This window comes from Notechis scutatus, chromosome 14 (assembly GCF_049901735.1).
Source record: "Notechis scutatus isolate UNSWTSFEM ecotype Mainland chromosome 14, rNotScu1.2, whole genome shotgun sequence".
Lineage (NCBI taxonomy): Eukaryota > Metazoa > Chordata > Lepidosauria > Squamata > Elapidae > Notechis > Notechis scutatus.
Genome location: NC_142022.1, coordinates 10,085,753 through 10,104,177, shown reverse-complemented (window position 1 = coordinate 10,104,177; position 18,425 = coordinate 10,085,753). Strand labels below are relative to the sequence as shown.

Below are 18,425 nucleotides of genomic sequence, written 5' to 3'. Positions count from 1 at the left end.
ACACACACACACACACACACACACCGTTCAGACATTTAAGGGAGGGAGGATGTATTTTTGCAGGGTCAGGAAAATATGCCATCTCAGTAAAAAAAAAAACACACACACACAACAGCTTGCCTTCAGAACTTGTGGGTGACTGGAGGTTTTTAAGAAGAGACTGGAAAAGCCGTTTGTCCAGAATGAGATAGGGTCATCCTAGGTTGGACTAGAAGACCTCTAAGGTCCCTTCCGATTCGATTCTACTGAGCAAGGCATGCCTACTAACTTTGTGTTGCCTGAATGTAGGAAAATCCATCCTTCTCTCCTGTTCCTGGTTCCCGATCCCCACTTCTTAATATTACAATCAGCCCAAAAGCGTTTCTCCCTTTTAGTTTTATGGGACATCGGTTGGTTTCATTTGCCGCCCCGAGTCAGATAAATTCGATCATAAAATAAAATCACTCCGATTCACTTAGCAACTCAAAAACATTGAGATCTGGCCATTTCCACATTTCAATCTCGATTCATTATTGATTAATGAATCACTTAATTCTTCCATAAATACACCGAGGTTAGCTAGCTGTCCTGGGCTGCCACGCCTTTGCCAGGCCCAGTTTGCAAGCATCCACATTTTTCCATCGCAGGGCTGTTATCTTTGCTGTTTTCTTTCCTGCTTCCTTAGAAACTATCCGATGAAGCCCAGAGGTTATTTTTTAACAGGCATTGTTTCTCGCGATTCTTTCGGCCAGAGCGGGGAAAAAATAATAATCTTCTGCTGATTTCCCAATTTCCATGTCCGCCCTCCCCCCCAAAAAAAGTTTGCGCTGTGTGCCACCAACTCTTTGTTACTTTATGAAAGCATTTATGGTCAAATAGGATTGCTGGAGCAGGTGACCATATTTGGGGGCACAACAGTAGAGGAAGACCCCAAGAGGAGGGAGGAGGAAAGGAAAAACTAAGGCAGAAACCCATCTCAAGATTGGTGTTTTTTTTTATGTGTGTGTGTGTGTTTTGTGTAATCCAAGGTGGTTGTGTCATTCAGAGAGAAGCATGATGCAAACAGCTTGACTAATTTGTGCGATGTGCCAAGATTGAGTTGTGCAATGGAGATTTTGCATCGGTGGCAGGGGCCTTAAAACTAGGTTGTCTTGGAAGGCAAATATTTGTGGATTTTCTTTTCCTGGGTGGATCTTGAATAAACTCCCTGCACCTGTCAATCCACGAACCTAAATTAGGTGCAGTCTCACCTGGTATAGCCCTTTTTTTTTTTTTTTCCTGAGAGGATTGTACCGCTGTGGGAACTATGAGCCTGGGCGAAGCACATCTGAATGCCCTTTGCTCCCAGAAGGATGAGAAAAAAAATCCAGGAGACAGGAAGAGGCAGTGGGAAAAGGGTTGAATGTTTCTTTCCAGGGCGAATGGGGTGTTGGAAAGGAAGCAAGCCAAAAAAGTAAAATGAAAATGAAAAATTGTAATCAGAACTCAGGAATGTCACACACTCACCGATGGTCACAATGGGTTACAATCGGGAGCAGAGTCCCCACCCTGAGCAAAAACATTCAACACTTTTTCCACCTAGTTGGGCGGGTTGTATAAACACAGATGAGTCCTAAACCAGGATTCCCCAGCCGGGAGTTGAAGTCCGCCCATCTTCAAGTGGCCGAGGTGGAGAGATACAGTTTTAAATAGGTTTCATTTGATTTCAACCTGCGGCAGGTTGGTGCAGACTGGGAGGAGGAGGAGGAGGAAGAGGAGGGGGGAGGAAAAGGGAGAGGAAGAGGGGGTGGAGGTAGAGGAGAAGAAAGGGCAGGGTGAGGGGGGGAAGGAGGAGGAAGAGGAGGAGGGGGAGAAGGAGGAGGGGGAACTACAAAGCACCTGATTTTTGTAAATGGCAAACTCTTGGTGACACGGCCATTATTCACCGCTGGTGACAAATAGCTGAAACGGAATTCTTCGTACAGAGAATGCTGGAAATCCAGTTATGTATCAGGGTGTGTTTTGCCCAAGTTCAAAATGCACTTTGGAGGCCATAAATTATACATATTTCATATATATGTGTACTGTCCTCTAGTGGTTCAACTTCTGGAGTGGGTGGGATCTTAATTAGGGCTTATATTGGACGCATGTGTAAAAATCAAGCTAGGATTTACTTTCAGGGTAGGTCGTACTTTCGGGGAAACGGTAAATCAAATAAAATCCACTCCGGTTAGACATTCTAAAGGCCTCCGCACCTATTCACACCTTGTCCTAGCTGATGTGTTGCCCTGCTCTTTCCCCAAACACAGAGGACTAGCATCTTTATTTTTAAAACTCAAAGCATCTTGGAGCCGGGGTTCAGATGTCCCGAATGATTCCTTTTCAACCAAGGCAAATACATGACCCTCCTATGAGAAACACAGCTCTCTGTTCCTTCGTACACGGCAAACAAGAAATCTGCTTTTAATTCTCAATTTTATTCAAAATTGAACAAGGAAAAAAAACAACAACAAAGAATAAAGGATGTTGCACATCCCCGATTTTGGAATGCTTTGGATAACAAAGGTTTGAAATTGCCCGGATGTCTTTACGGTCTTCTAGGGGCTCCGCCGGCGGGCGCGGATGCCATCTCATGGACGGCCACCGCCAGGCCTCCGATGAGGTTCAAGAACTCGGCAAAGTCCAGCTGCCCGTCGGAGTTGATGTCCAGCTTTTTCATCATACGGTCAACGACGCCTGGATCTTTCTGGTTCTGCAAAGGATTAAAAAAATAAAATAAAGGTCACATGAGAGCCTTTTTGGACCTCCCAAATGAATTTCTTGAGGGCTAGGTGGACAAAAATCTCTGAAGATCTTAGTAAGACCTGCAATACCGCGTCCGGTTTTGGTCCCCACATTACAAAAAAAAGAGGTTGAGACTTTGGAAAAAGTGCAGAGAAGAGCAACTAGGAGGATGAAAGGCCTGGAGACTAAAACACATGAAGAACGACTGCAGCATTTGGGTTTGGAGAAAAGAAGAATGAGGGGTGACATGATAGCAGGCTTCCAGTATTTTGAGGGGCTGCCACAAAGAGGAGGGGGTCAAATTATTCTCCAAAGCACCAAAAGGCAAGAAGAGAAACAACGGATGGAAACTAATCAAGGAGAGAAGCAACCAGGAACTAAGGAGAAATTTCTTAGCAGTGAAAATAATTAACCAGTGGAACTGCTTGCCTCCAGAAGTTGTGAATGCTCCAACCCTAGAAGTTTTTAAGAAGAGATTGGACAACCATGTGTCTGAAACGGTATAAGTTTTCCTGCCTGGCAGAGGGTTAGACTAGAAGACCTCCCGAGGTTCCTTCCAGCTCTGTTATTCTGTTATCTCAGCATTTTGCATGGGACAGATCCTGGTAACACGTCGGACTGGAAACAGCACCCCAAGTAGCTCTTCTGTTTGCTTTGAAATTGTTGATTGAACCGTCCTTCGCCTTGTTCCAATAACAGTTGAAATTCGAACTAGGCATCGGTGTCTATCCTAGTTTGCAATTCTACATCTCACCACCAGGGGGAGCCCATACCCCACCAAGCAGGTTCCCCAGGTATATCGAAGAGATACATAAACCGTAAATCACACCTTGGTGAAAGAGGCCAGCTCTGTGTCCATGAATGTTTTGAATTCCTTCTTGGAGAGAGTCTTGGTGTCTCCTTCCTTCCCAGAGTAGCGCTGGAAGACGGCCAGCAGCGACTCAATGCAGCGCTCGGTTTCGGTGGGACCCACGGTGTACCTGGATGACTGCAGAAGGGGGAAAAAAAGTTGCATTTTTAAAAGGGCCCGTTTTGCTCCTGAATATTGCAACGATGTGCAATTCACGAAAAGAAGGTTCTTTGTTTCCAACCGGAACCCCGAAGGGAGGAAAGAACAGGAAAACATTTGAGGCAAGGGGTTGCCCCCAAATGAGATCGACTAATTAACCAGTGGAATAATTCGCCTCCGGACGTTTTGGCTGCTCCAACTAACTATCGAAGACACGAATGGCTAGCAAATAGCTAATTCTCAGCGGTGCAGTTTGCAAATTTAAATAATAGATGGAGAATGGGTGCTATGTTTAAGGTAACTTTTTCACTTTTCAAAAAGATAACATCAGCCAAACCTCCTACCACCCCTTAGGAAACAACTTTCTCATTTTTATGGAGATGCTATGAATTATTTGGCAAGAGGCTGATCCCTCTGGGAATTCTTCATAATTGGATCAGTCGAATGTCTGTATCATCTTTATATGCTATCGACTAACTTGGATTTATCGTGAAGCAGCTCATACCCACCCAAGCTCCGTGGAAGATAAACTCTGCTGATCTAAGGGAGCTCCACTGCCCTTGTGCCTCCATCTCAGAGGTGTTCTGTTCATACCTCGATACCCATTAGTTGCATTTTGTGAGCCTAGAACAGTATCTTTTCAACCTTGGCCTTTGCAAGAGGGGTGGACTTCAACTCCCAGATTTCTTCAGTCTGTCTGGGGAATTCTGGGGGGTTGATGTCCACCCCTGTTCCAGTGGCCAAAGTTGAGAAATGCCGGGCTAGAACATGGATGAATTTCAGAGCCAATTATGTTTGCCAGCCCCCTGCTGGAGTTGCTTTTAATTTTTAAGAGGATCTTTCAAATAAATTGGCTCCCTCATGTGGAAATTCAGGGTAGGCCCAGGAGGGGAGAGGCGCTCCCATTAATATCCCAGCAGCCAATTCAACAAGAGGGCCTTCTGCCCATGCCCAGAGGCTGTTCTTTCATTTGCAGATCAAAACTTGCTTGTTTCCCCCTAGCGGCCATGGCTGGAAGTTGGTTTTTGCTTGCAATGACAAAACTCCAACAGGAAGTTTGTCCAACATCAATTCTTGGAGAGGGTGGAGAGAGAGAAAGAGAGCGAACGAGCGCTGCTTTTTAAAAAAGATATATTTGGCAATGTGTGCACAGACACACAACTTGGCAACTTTGGAGGAGAGGCACTCATCAGTTTGGCCCTGCCCTTGCGACATAAAACCCCTGGGAAGGAAAAGCCTCAGAACAAACTTACATTCTTCTCCAATCTCCCTTCCCCTCCCCAGTAACCGCTTAGCTGCATTCACACAACACTTCCTGGTTACTGAATAAACTGCCTTTGTGGATTCATACAAGATGTTTGGTGTTACACTCTGACTACGTAGAGATTGTTAAGAAGAGACTGAACCATCCTTCATCTGAAATGAAGTAGGGCCTCCTGCTCGGGCAGGGGGTTGGACTAGAAGACCTCCAAGATCCCTTCCAACTCTGTTATGCCCATCGGTACGCACACACACACACACACACACACACAGAGACAAACGTGCAACAAATTCAAGTTAGATTAGCAGATGGTAGACTGGCCCCCGTCCAGGTTTTAACCTGGTCGAAATCAGCATTGGGTGGGAACACACCGAATATGTTTTCTTTTAAAAAACAACAACAACTAATGAATCATGTCCAGAGTAGTTCACCCATATGTTTACCTGCAAAAACATGTAACTCAAGATTTGGGATGTCTTGGTATAACTCTCCTTGCCTGGTCCTTAGTTCTGCACCAGTATGAGCTGGCTTTGCAAAATAATCAGCCAAGAAGATTATTTTGAGATTCTTTTTTTTTTACAGCTAATAGTTACCGATCGAACCACTCCTCAAAAGCGCAGGAACGGTGATTTTTTTTTTTTTTTTGCAATCCGTACTTAGCAAACTTCCACATACTTTTAGACACCTGGAGTGGGGTCTCTAGTGGGTCTCTAGGCAGAACCTCCCCGCTCCCTCGATCTTACGGGAAGGCAGTTAAGCTGCGAGACTCCACCTCTCTCATTCCTGCCTGTTCCGCAGTTTAAACTGAAGAGTTGCTTTTTTTCCTTGGCGGTGCGTGTAGGCCTCGAACCCTCGTGCGGCAGACGGAAGTTCAACCGGTTAGCCTTCTGCCTAGATCTTCCCCTGTTGAACTCCTCTTCCCGCGAGATTTTTGCAGGAGGAACCCTGAGCCATTCTGGGATTTGCGGAAGCATGTCCCCCCAGTGCAGCCACACCCTTTCCCGCTGAAACAAAATGGAAAACCACAACTCGAAGTGGCAAAGACTTGACCGCCTGCTATGCTCTGCTCTTCTGACCTTTCAGGAAAGGCAAAACTGATTTTTCTATCCTCGGGGGAGAACATATATACATATACATACATTTCATTCATACATACATACTGGTGAAAAACTCACATCCTCAGTGGCACAGACACCCACCATGTTTTAAAATGAGAGAGAGAGAGAGAGACAGAAAAAGAAAGAGGAGAAAGAGAGGAGAGTGAAAAAAGAGAGGAGAGAGAGAAAGAGAGGAGAGGTAGAGAAAAAAAATGACTGAAAGTGAAGAGAAAATGAAGAGAAAGAGAGAGAGGAGAAAGAGAAGAGTGAAAGAAGAGCGAAGAAAGAGGAGAGAGTGAAGAGAGAGGAAAAAGACTGAAGGTGAAGAGAGGAGAAAGAGAAGAGAAAAAAGTGAAGAGAGAGAGAAAAAGGAGAAAGAGAAAAGGGAAAGAGGCAGAAGAGAAGAAAGAGGAGAGAGAGACAAAGACAAGGTGGAGAGAAAGGAGAGAGAAAGAGTGAAGTGAAAAAAAGAAACGAAGAGAAAGGGAGGGAGAGAGAGAGAGAGAGAAGGGAGGTGGGTGACTCCCCATCATCCCCACCCACTTAGGGGTCTGTGGAGCAGGGGAACCGGAATCCCCACCCAGGCTGAAAAGTCTGGAACTATCCAGAGGACGCCAGGAGAAAGAAGTTGGATTCGGTGAACTTTTGGGTCACTCCAGCTGCTGTTCATTTCTCCTTCTTCCCATGATGTCATTTTTTTCCCTTCTCCTCCACAGCCAATTTTTTCCTGGCTCTGTTTTGTTGGCGGTGGGCTTCCTTCCCTCCCCCCCAGTTGCAAATGGAGAAAGAAACCCCTCCCCATTTCTGTCTTGGCATGCTGCAGAGGCATCCTACAAGGCCAGGGTGCGCTTACCATAGCCGCGGTCGGCAAGTGGCTAGGCAGAGAGGAAAGTTGGCTGTTGCTGGTGAGCTGGTCGGAGACCGGAGTGGTGAAGGGAGGGTTTGGCTCCTCCCCGGTTGGGCCAACGCCTGTCTCTTCCCCGCCTGTTGAGCAATTTTGCCTAAACGCACACTCAGGCGAACAAAAAGGAAAAAAAACCCACACGCCCCACCTTATTTTATTCACTCAGGAATGTGCTTCAAGGGAAGTTGGCTGTCTCTCTCTCCCCGGTTAACCCACTCAGGCCCACTCACTTTCTAAATTTTGCAGAAATCACCAACAAATAGGCGGGAAACCAACCGGTTGAATTTTCCCAGCTGCTTGGAATCAGCTATATTTCAGCTTTGAAGACTTCCTAGCTGGTTCAACTGGAAAAAAACAACAACCAACCTTCGTGTAGCAGGCCGAAACTCAACTGGTAGCAATCTGCATTCGGCCTAAGCCTTCAATCTAAGTTTCCTGCTGGCACGACTGAAGTGTGCAAGGAAGTGTGCAAGGAAGACTTCTTTTCCTACATTTGTGTCATTATCCAAAGGAAGCAGTCTGGAAGTTTCCCCCGATTTTGAATGTCTCCAAAAATCTGGAAGCCAAATCTTTTTAAGATACATGGAGAGGGGAAAAAAATACACCTTGTCTGCTTTTAATTCCCCCACTTTTTACAAGTTTCCTCCTTGGAGGAAAACCAAAAACATACTTCGCAGGGCCGCATTTGCAACTTTCCAAACGTGGGCCGACTGTTTTGCGATGCTTCAAAGCAAAGCAGAAAAACGCCAGGGTGAAGGAAAAATAAAATTTCCCACAATGACAGGTGGGGGGCTTCCTGTTTGCAAAGGAAGGTAGATGCAAAAATGTGGATTTTATTTTTTTACCCAGGTGGGCAGAAGCAGACTTGGGTGTTTTCAGAATTTGGTTTTCGGACTGAACCGGAATGCAAACCCAAACTGGGCTTACGATCAAATTTCTTTCCCAAAATTCCTAATCTATATAGTGCTGGAAAAAAATAACAGGAAACCAGTTTTCTGCAGGGCTTTAATTTTCCTTTGTGCTAAGGGGCGGCAGAGGGGTGAGTCATACCCCTACTCCTCTGTGTAAACGCCGAGAAGAACAAAAAAAAAAGTTGGAGACATTTTTTTTCCCATTGTCTTGTGCCAAGGGAAGAGCGCCAACTTTGCCACATGCCAGCTATCACGGCTTCTCCTCTTCTAGAACACACCTGGAGGCTTTCCCCATAACTATGAGGACTAGAGCCTTGGCATTTCTAAAAAGAGACCCCTGTACTCAGGGCTGAATTCTGAACGTTTTCCGCTCTGTTTTCATCAGAACTGGATATGAGTGTCACTCATGTGCAGTTGGGATTTTATGAACGAAAGTCAGTATTTTCTGCCCACCCCTTTGCAGGAGAGAAAGAAAGAAAGAAAGAAAGAAAGAAAGAAAGAAAGAAAGAAAGAAAGAAAGAAAGAAAGAAAGAAAGAAAGAAAGAAAGAAAGAAAGAAAGAAAGAAAGAAAATGAAAGAAAAAGAGAAAGAAAGAAAGAAAATGTTTTAAAATCTTTTTTTATTATTTTAATTCCTATTATATATATGTTTTGCGAAAGTTCATCTTTTTAACATTGAGAACTGTCCAGAGTTACTTGGCAGAAAGATGGGCAATCAATATATTTAATAAATAAATACATAACTTTTTTTTTTTTTTAAAGAGAGGGTTATTTTTCTGAAGAATTTTCAGAAGATAAGCTGACTTACCTCTCTGCCCTCTTGCAAACTAGAAAAAGTCCAGCAGAGATTAAAAAAAAAAAAAGAATTACAAGCTTGAGTGCTAATGAAAAGGATTGGGCAAAGATTCTGATTAAGCGTTCCTAGGAACCGAAAAGGAAAGGTTAAACAGAGCCTGTGGCAACACCCTAGCCAACACAACTGCAGCGGTATATGAAAGACACAACCTCCCCAATTGCGTTTTTGCGGTCCTGTCGCAACGTTCCCCTTTGCAAGTTGTGACTTGAACATGAACTTTAAAAAAAAAGAAGAAGCTCCCATTGGCTCTTGAACCAGCAAATATTCCCCAAATATTTAACCCTCTTGAAACCTGGCTGGTTTTTCTGCACTCTTGTCCTTCCACCTTGTGGCCAACAGAGGAATCGCCCCCACTTTAAAAAAATAAATAAATAAGTAAGGAAATACTATAGACGAAAGAAAACGGAAAGACGAGGAAGAATTGATGCATTCAATCAGAAGGGGTTTATTGATAGTAGAAGGAAGTTGTCCAAGGACACCGAGGGGGCTCTATATCCATCTAGACTTGCTTCTTGATCACTCCAGGTAGAATTTGGGGTTTGCTTTCCTCATCTTGTAACCTTCTGTGAAGTTTGGAAGGTATTTCAGAATCACTGAAGAGCAAAAGGGCTGATTGGGAGCTGATGGAAGGAAAACCCAGTTGATGACAGAGACCCCTGCCTTTTTCTCACCATAATTTTACATTTCCACGGATACATCTCAAAGGGAAGGGATCATTGTACCCTTTGCTGGGTATCGCCTTGGACCAAAAGGGTTGAGTTAGAGATGATTAGATTAACTGATTAGAACAAAACAGGATCAAAGAACATCTGCAGGAAGAAAGGAAGACATGAAAGCAGAGTGAGCTTCAAGCTCGCATCTTCATCCCAACTTCTAGGGTTGCTCCTGCTTCTTCTGGGCCAACAGATATTCATACAGCGGATTACAAATCACGCATGATTTGTTTTCCACCAGAGAACTGCTCGGCTTCTCCGTGACGGCTTGTTGGTCATCGTCCTCCAAAGGTGGCTGAGATTCCTGGGCCCATGATCCACTTCCATCATCTTCCTCCACTTTGGGTTCCTCCGCCACAGGTTGAGGAACTTCTCCTCCACGGTGGGCTTGCTGCTGGTCGAGAGCAGCAGGTTCTTGAGCTTTGTCTCCATCCAGAGATAATTCAGACTCACCTTCAGCTTGGGAGACTGGTGTGCGATGGTACCCCTGAATCCTGTTTTCCTGGCCCTCGGTGACCTGTCGTTCACTTGGTTGGGAGATAGCCCTCTTGCTTACAGGTGAACCTACCTTTCGTTGGACTTGGTCCACACCAGCTTCTTCTGGGGCTTCAGCTTGATGGTGTGGCAGCCACCTCCTTTGGGGACCTCTCACTTCTGGTCCAGACAAACGTTGGCTCTCTCTTGTGGCCTGGTGCTGCTTGTATGGACTCACCAGGCTTTGTTCTGCCTTAGATTGTCCAGGCTTCCTTGACAGTTGAGATTCACCAGACTCGAGTGTCCTTTGGTCTCTCCGCAGATCAAATTCATGGTCGGCTGTTTTGTTGGAAAGAGAGGTGGCTTCACGTGGCTGAGTGCTGTCCTCCATATTATACTGTGTTGCTTCAGTATCCCTGAAATTAGGGTCAGAGGACTGCACTGTTCTCTGTTGCTCACCATCCCTTGGGTCAGCTTCATATGGGTTGCAAGGCTTCTGACCATCTTCTGCTAGGTCGGTTTGTGTGTGGGTCCTCCATCTCTGATCAACGGACTCACGTGATGGCATTCTTCTGGGTCGTTGATCATCTTTAGGGCCAACCTCATATGTTGGGGTTCTCCTCTGGTTGATCTGTCTTGTACCCGAGTCATGGGATGAAGTTCTTCTTTGGTCTTCACCTTCTCTTGAGCTAACTTCATAAGTTTGGGTCTGCCTTTGATCAGTGTTTTCATCATCAGAATCATGTTTTGAGGTTCTTCTCTGGGGTTCACTTTCTCTGTGGTCAAGACCACGGAACTGGTCAACAACTCTAACCTCAACATTGTTTCTCCTTTGTCCTTCATGTTCTCTTTGAGCAATATCAATTGCCCAGATTTGTCTCTGGCCATTGCTTAGTCTATCATAGCTTTGTCCCCTCCCTTCTCTTTGAAGTGTATGTCTGGACTCATATATCTGTTGTCCAGTCTGGTCATCCTCTCCTGGACTATCAGATGGAGAAAACCTATCCAATTGTGTTGGTCTGGTGACTGCTTCTCTTGATTGTTTCCTTTCATCAACTCTTGAGTCAGCCACCTGATACCTTCTCATCTCCCTCTCTCTGGGTTCTGAGTAACGTAACTGACGTCTTCTCCCGTCTCTCTCACTGTCCCAGGTTTCATGTCCATAATACCATTGCCTCTCCTGGTTGTCTCCTCTCTTGGGTGATTCATGAGGCTGGAGCCTTCTCCTTCTTGCAGCATCCCTTTCTAGAGAGCGAACATCATAATTATGGGGTCTTCTCTGATCATCTCTCCTTGGTTCTTCATATCTTTGAGATCGGACATATCTGATGTCCCTGGCCACAGGCTCTAGGGATTGGGATCTCCTCCTCCTAACTTCCGCTACTCTGGTATCCTCCCGGCTGAACTCCCGGCTTCTCTGCACTATGTCCTCAGGATGTTGGGATCTTCTGACCTCTTCTCTGCCTTCAGACTCACGAGACTGGGAAGGTCTGTCCATGTTCTTAAGCTCAGAAGAATAGGGCCTCCTCGTCTCTCGTTCTCTGCGTTCCAGATCTTGCACATCTGATCTTCTTGAAGCTTCACGTGGTCGTGATCTGCTCCACTCATCTTCGTCATGTCTCCTTTTAGATCTTCTGACTTCTTCCTCTTCTGCCTGGATTGCTCTATGAACATCTTCTCTTGATTGAAAGACAGAGCGTCCTTGTCTCCTCCTCTCACTCTCTCTGTGGTCATCTTCATGGAACTGTGATCTTCTCTCACCTTCTGTGGACAATGGATGATGCTCCTCATACTCTTCTACTGGGCTATGGTGATGAATCCGATCTCGGCGATCATCAGCCACACGGTGTTCAAAGGCACGAGATCTCCGCTCATTGTGTATTTCTAGCTCCCTCCTTCCATCTTCTACTTCTTGCCATTCATGAGATGGCCAACTTATTTCAACATCGTAATCTGTACGATCAACTCTGGTTTGAGAACCATATCTGAAGAGTCTTCCCTCAGTCTCTTGGCCCCGGCGTTGCCTCACTTCTTCCTTCCTGGATGGGACTATTGGAGAATAAAGGTCTTCTTCATCGCTGTCCAGGGGATCCTGAATTTCACGTCTGTCATTGTCATTTCTTCTCACAAGTTCTCGGGACTGACGTGGAGAGTCTTCTTCCAGTGTTGATTCCCGTTGTCTCTGTTGACGGGGTTCCGGTATTTCAATATCTTCCCACTCTTTAGGCTCAAGGCGTCGTTGTTCAGGCTCTCTTTCCTGATGTTCCTGAGATGGACGGTCTCTCCTATCACCATCCCTCAATTCGGGTTCATGTCCTTCAAAGTTGCTATTTTCTTCGTCTACTTCTACAAGTTCAATGGGAAGGTAGCGTCTCACCAGCTCCCCCCGTCTTCCTTTCTCTGTGGAACGTAGGGAAGTCCCATCCAAACCTTGTCTCTCATGGACATAGTCTCCTCTCCTTTCCCCATCCTGAAGCTGATGACCTCTTTTGGATCCTCCTGCTTCTCCTTCATGTAGGGCTCTGCTACTTTCGTCCCGAAGAAGATACTCTCTGGGCTGCAGGAACCTGTAACAACCGGTGGCAATTTGGAAGACGAAAAGCAGGTACTCGTTGAAGTCCACCAAACTGTCTCCATTGACGTCCAGCAGCTTGAAAGTGAGTTCAATCGTCTGAGGGTCACAAGGATTCTGGAAGTGAGGAGAAATAAAAAAGAAAGAGGGTTGGAGCAACTGGTCATTCCAACCATCAGTAGCACCTCAACATTTTTCACTCTTAAGATGATCATTTATAATGTTTTTAGTGGAATTATACCCAAAGATAAGTTGTCCTACCCAATGGGATTGTTGAGTGATTGGCTTACCCAACTGCTTCTCCTGCTGGAAATGGGCTCTGTTATCCCTTCAACCCCAAATTCTGGTCTTTGCTTGGCCTAGATGTATCCCCTGATATTCTCCCCCCTTTCTGTGTTATAGACCAGTGTGTTTCTAGACTTGTAGAACTGGAAGAGATCATAGAGGTTCTCCATCCCACTTCCTGGCTCCTAGAATATGCTCCACCACACCATCTATGATAGGTGACCCTCCAGCCTGGGTTGATGTCCTCCATTGAAGGAACCCCATGTAAGGCTTCATTTTGGACGGTGCGAGATCTAGCCAGAACATGGATGAATTCTGCAACCAGGACATGGCTTGGAACAAAAGGTCCCGAAAATCCATCACGGTGGGCATTGCCCAACATAGTCCCTCATTCCCCATGATTGGTGCTCACCTCCAAGACTTCAGCAAACTCTTTCTGGATAAGTGTCTTCATTTCTCTTCGGTTGAGAGCGAGGTTGCCACCTTGGCATCGGGCATACTTGTGAAAGATTCCAACGATGGTACAGACACTGTCCAGAAAGTAGCTCATCGTGAAGACCCTTTCTGCAAAGACAGGAAAAGGGACAATGAAGAAGGGCCTTTATTTTTTCTAGGGTGGTCCTAAAGGGAATTGTCACCCCTTTCAAGAACCTGTAAGGGATTGCTCAACTGTTCCCTGTCTTCTCCTGTCTTGATGCCAACCCCCACCCCCCCAATTTTTTAACTCACCCAGCTCAGCAAAATCAGGTGAGCAGCCTCAGAGACAAAAGTATGGAAACGCCAGGAAGCCGAACCCCTTTTATAGGTTGGCTAATTCTATCATGCAAGGTGACACCCTCTTCAGAGGATGATCTCATTCATCTTCAGCCTGGCTCGTTCCACCTTTGTGTCTTCTGGACAAATTGCTCGGCAACTTGTAATTCCACCTTTTCGTTGTCATGTTCCCCAAAATAGAAGCCTAAAATAGCATTTGCTGCCTTTCTGCAATTTTAAAGGAGGAAAGTACCATGCCTTCCATAGCTTGTGGGGTAATCATCAACCTCTTCCAGCTTCAGACATGCCCATGTCTGGTTTTATCTGGACATTGTACCATGTGAGGGTTGGAAGAGATGAATTCCATGGCACGTGCAGGTTTCTTCATTCGTCTTAAAGTTCAGAAACGAAGGCTGGTTTCCAGAAGGAAGGGTGTTTAAGCTTTGGCAGGAGAACATGAGGTCTTGTGGCAACATCAGGAGTTATGGTTTGATCTGGTGCAGAATTTCACGGAGTATGATCCTAAAGAGATCTATCCATCAACAGCTTTTAGCTCTATTCATCTTTCCTCCAGGTTGGGAAAAAAGTATATCCCAGAATGATAGATTTTGTATACCAAGAATGGGTGAGGTCCAATTCTCTGTCATCACCCAGCAGGAGAACCCCAAGAAACTTCTGTCACAAATGGAGGGAGTCAAACAAATGGCCTTGGTGAAGGACAGATTTATCTTCCCAGGCGTCAACTTATTTTTCTTGCAAAAAAGCCTACGAGGCAAAACAGAGCCAAGTTTGAGATGTATGAATGTCTTCCAGGAGCCCAAGCTTATGTGATCGTCCCCTCCCTTTCCAATTTTTTTAAAATTAACCTTAACAACTTTAAGGTAGCTGGACTTCAACTCCCAGAATTCCCCAACTAGCAGGATTGGAAACAGTTTGGAACAAGAAAATGTCTGGGACCAGGTGGACTTTTGAGTCCAAGCTTGGCACAACCCTAATGAGTTATTGGTGGGGCAATAGTGGTAAGAGAAGATAAAACAGGTCTTGGAAAAATGTGCAATAAAAATTATAGTTATGAGGTAAGATGTATGGTGAGTCTCCCCCAGCCCAGTCAGTTGGGTGTGCTCAACGATGGAATATGCCCTCCACAGATGGATCCCAAAAAGAAGGGGCATTTTTTTTTTTTGGAGGGCTGAGAAGTTCTCAAGAACTTTGAGGCAACCTTGTTTGCCCAACCACAAATGTTTTGAGCAAGGCGGGTCAACGCTGTAACTATTTTCAGAAATACTCCTTTTGTTCTGTTCCTTCAAAGTCCTCTGGTCCTTACCCTACACCATTTATCACTTTATTTTAAGGGTCCCTGCCTTGTTTGTTCAACCCGTCGAGGTCACCTCCTTGTTGTTTTTCGTTCCCTGCAGAAAAGGATGTGAGTAATTTTTGTCCTGTAGCCGCTTGTTTTAGCGGCTGGGCTAATTACACCTTGGATAATGATACCTTAACTCGTCTAGTGGTTAAATTTAAATGGGTGTCTTCTCGAAATGGAGAATGCAGCATCTCTGGTGGTCTACAAGCAACAGCTTTTGAATAAAACTCTTGGGCCCAAAAGGGAGCTGGTTTAACGATGCCCATGAAAAGATAGAGACCATCGGATCGTTTTTCTTGCTGAATTCAGTCGGGCCAACTTCTTTGTCCTTGTAAGAAGTCAAAATGAACCTCTCTTCCTTTAGTTGTTTTTCCAAAACAACATCCCCTTTATGAGCACAATTGATTGTGATTTCAGGAAGACAATTCGATGAAACAGCAGGCTGTGACTCGGTGCCAGCACAATGTGGTCATCTTGATGCTTTCCCAAGGTTTCAAGACCTTCCCCCAAAATCTTCAAGGCATGGCTAAGCATGGATGATGGATCTTGTCTGGAGAACCTGCCTTCAAGAGGCCAACACTTTTGGTTGAACTTTTGATTTGGAAGTTTTTTGGGGTTGCGTGTGCGAGAATAACTGTTGACCCCCCCAAAGTCCATGAAGCTGGATGGTTATAGTTGTCTCAATGATTCTTCCAACTCTCATCATGCTTGTCCAGTGGTGGCTTCTGGGAACTGGAGTTTGGGGGACCCTGAAAAATGTGGAGCCCCAACTGCTTTGAATGTCAATATGCCAACTTTGATGTTTTGGATCTGGTAGTGTTTGAGGAGCTAAGAAACATGGGACGGTTGGACAAATGAAACTTGTCCCCAACTATTAGAAGGTTGAAAGGTTACTCCAGCTGAATCCCACTTCTTCACCACCACTTATTTTTATAGAAAAGCCCTTTCCAACAAGTTGCTTTTCATTATCTGCCATTCTGAGAGAAGTTAGGAAGTTAACCTTCCTTACCCATTTTTCCCAAATCCCCAGATCTTTTGGGGAAACAGAATTTCAATGCATGTCAAATGCAACGTATCTTCCATATTTTAGTTTAGACCTTCCCCGGATTGCATCCTTCGTTTATTCATAATGATAAATACGTGAGGCACTCCCTTCCTCTCCTTCTCAAGAACTTCATCCCAGAGGAAACCATGGCCCTAAAATTAGCATTATTACCCCAAGGGTGCGGGCTGTCATTCAGTCATGGCTTAAATTTTGCTTAAAAAAATGTCCCCCACTTTTTGAAAAGCAGGAATGATTAGTCAAAGATTGTAGACTTGTTCCACCAAGGAGTTTTAGGTGGACATCAAGTCTGCTGGGGATCTCGAGTAAGTATCGCTCCCAGCAACACCCGGGGAAGGAAAATATGTTGTAGCCAGGATCCTAAAGAAGGAGAGGATGGGGAATTGAACCCTGGTTTGCATCAAAAATAGACAGTCTCTAAGAACATAAGGTCTTAAGAAGATGCGTTTCAGAATGAGTCCTTCAGCTCAACCTGTAGACTTCCTGTCCACAAGGTAGACATGAAGCAGATGAGATATCAGCCTGGTTCTCTCCAGCAGCGGTGGATTTGGAAACATACAAGTAGTCCTCAACTTATAACAGTTTGCTTAGTGACAATTTGAAGTTACAAGGCACTGAAAACATTGAGTTACGGCCATTTTTCACACCTATGACTGTTGCAGCACCCCTATGGTCCCGTGATTTACAGTTGGATGCTTGACAAGTGACTCACACTTATGACAGTTGCCGCATCCCAGGGTCGCGTGCTTCCCCTTTGGCAACCTTCTGCCAAGCCAAGTCAACGGGGAAAGCTGGATTCGCTGAACAACCATGTGACGCATTTAACAACTGCAGGGATTCCCTTAAGAACCAGACCAAGAAAAATCGTAAAATGGGGCAAAACTCACCGACGTCTCACTTAGCAACAGAAGCGTTGTGCTCAATTGTGGTCGTAAGTAGAGGACGACCTGCACTGCTTCTGAACATGGAAATAGGTTGTGACAGTCAAGAGTTGCTGCTTGTAGACTTCACAGATTTTGGTTAGAGTAGACCAGGATACAAAATCTGACCCTTGTTCCGGATCTATGAAAAAGTCATTTCATGCTTCCAACTTGGTTGCTCTTCCATTCTTCTCTTGGTCATTATTTTAACAAAAGTGCGCTTAATGTTACCTTCCCCAAAGTTTTGGAAAGTCAGAGATCGTCCTTGACTTGGGACCCCGATTGGAGCCAGAATTTCTGTCGCTGAGCAGAACGGTGAAGTGACTTGCATCTGATTGTACGACTTTTATCATAGCTCAGCAAACCATGGCAGTGGTGAAAATGAATCTGGCTTCCACGCTGACTTTGCTTCGCAACTCACAACCCTGAGATCACACAACCCATGGACACTGCAATCTTATACATACATTCTGGCTGCCAAGCATCCAAATTTTTTTTGTCTCTTGGGAATGCTACAAAATTCGTAAGTGTGAAGACCGGTTGCTTTTTTCCAGCGCTGTTATAACTTTGAAAGGTCACTAAACGAGTCAGCTGTTACAGAATAGAATTGGGAGGGACCTTGGAGGTCGTCTAGTCCAGCCCCCTGCTCAAGCAGGAGACCTTATCCCCTTCCATGTCCAGTCTCTTCTTAAAAACCTTATTCACCTGTAAAGGTTCCTTCCCACCCACGTAATATTAAATAGGATATCTAACCCAGGAAATATAAAATTCCGGTTGTTCCCTGCAAACTGATGTTATTTTGGTGTGTTTATTTAAAAAAAGACAGCTATAAGGGGGTAAGTTGAAATACAAGGATTAACAACCTGCTTGAAAGAGGTGAGGTGTTGCAAACCGGGCTGGGCTGGACGTAAACTTATCTATCATCCGAGTAGGGTGTCAGCATCTTAAGAAATATATAAAAAGGAATCGGATACTTGCTCTTCTCCAACAGTTCCCTGAAGGCTTCCAACCGTTGAACGTACTGAGCTGGGTGAGTTGAAAACTACGTTGCTACGCTGGGGGAAAAAGAAAAATTAAACTTGGGAGATCGCTGAGAAATTTAGAAAGAACAGGACCAAGCTGGAAAGAGGAGAAGCTGGGTTGATTACAAGGATCGAGGAGTCATATTTTGGGGCAATGTAGCTTAGAAAAGAGTGAGAGGGGAAAAAGGCAGGGGGGTGGGGAACGCAGACTGGGTTGGGCAGGAGGAGGTCAGCCTATCTCGGGACTTAAATATAGGTGCAAATTTTCTTCTCTTGTTTCTGCAGGCAAAATCTCCAACATGGCTGGTCTCGTGGACAGTATCTGCACCATCATTGACGTCTTTCACAAGTATGCCGACAGGAAGAGTGAGAGTTCCTCCATGAAGCGAAGGCAGATGAAAAGACTCATCCAAAAAGAGTTTGGTGGCGTTCTAGAGGTAAGGAGGTTCCACCGAAATGTTGAAGGCTAGTTTGGGATCGTTAG

The 18,425-nt window shown here is 45.2% G+C and overlaps 3 protein-coding genes across 7 annotated transcripts in view; 1 reads left to right on the top strand and 2 right to left on the bottom strand.

Annotated features, from left to right (window-relative positions):
• LOC113427252 (uncharacterized) overlaps window positions 1-18,425 on the top strand; it is a 40,950-nt gene that overhangs the window by 20,056 nt on the left and 2,469 nt on the right. For 2 of the 4 annotated variants that reach the window (XM_087943290.1, XM_087943289.1), the window contains exon 3: window positions 18,227-18,378. In XM_087943290.1, coding sequence (XP_087799416.1) covers window positions 18,227-18,378 — 152 coding nt within the window. Of the gene's footprint in view, window positions 1-17,848; window positions 17,950-18,226; window positions 18,379-18,425 lie in introns of all 4 variants that reach the window. The other 2 variants (XM_087943293.1, XM_087943294.1) reach the window with 2 other exon arrangements.
• Window positions 2,417-7,354, bottom strand: S100A11 (S100 calcium binding protein A11). Its single transcript, XM_026689718.2, has 3 exons — window positions 6,963-7,354; window positions 3,572-3,730; window positions 2,417-2,710 (listed from the first exon to the last, which is right to left on the bottom strand). The coding sequence occupies exons 1-3, from the start codon at window positions 6,963-6,965 to the stop codon at window positions 2,546-2,548; spliced, it is 327 nt and encodes a 108-aa protein (XP_026545503.1). The 5' UTR covers window positions 6,966-7,354; the 3' UTR covers window positions 2,417-2,545.
• On the bottom strand, window positions 9,333-13,601 carry LOC113427254 (uncharacterized). Of its 2 annotated transcripts, XM_087943288.1 has the most exons (3): window positions 13,553-13,601; window positions 13,236-13,387; window positions 9,333-12,655 (listed from the first exon to the last, which is right to left on the bottom strand). In XM_087943288.1, exons 2-3 carry the CDS (start codon window positions 13,371-13,373, stop codon window positions 9,653-9,655), a joined length of 3,141 nt encoding a protein of 1,046 aa, XP_087799414.1. In that variant the 5' UTR covers window positions 13,374-13,387; window positions 13,553-13,601; the 3' UTR covers window positions 9,333-9,652. The 2 variants fall into 2 exon arrangements, with proteins under 2 accessions (XP_087799414.1, XP_026545508.2); XM_026689723.2 differs by lacking the exon at window positions 13,553-13,601 and having other exon boundaries at window positions 13,236-13,426.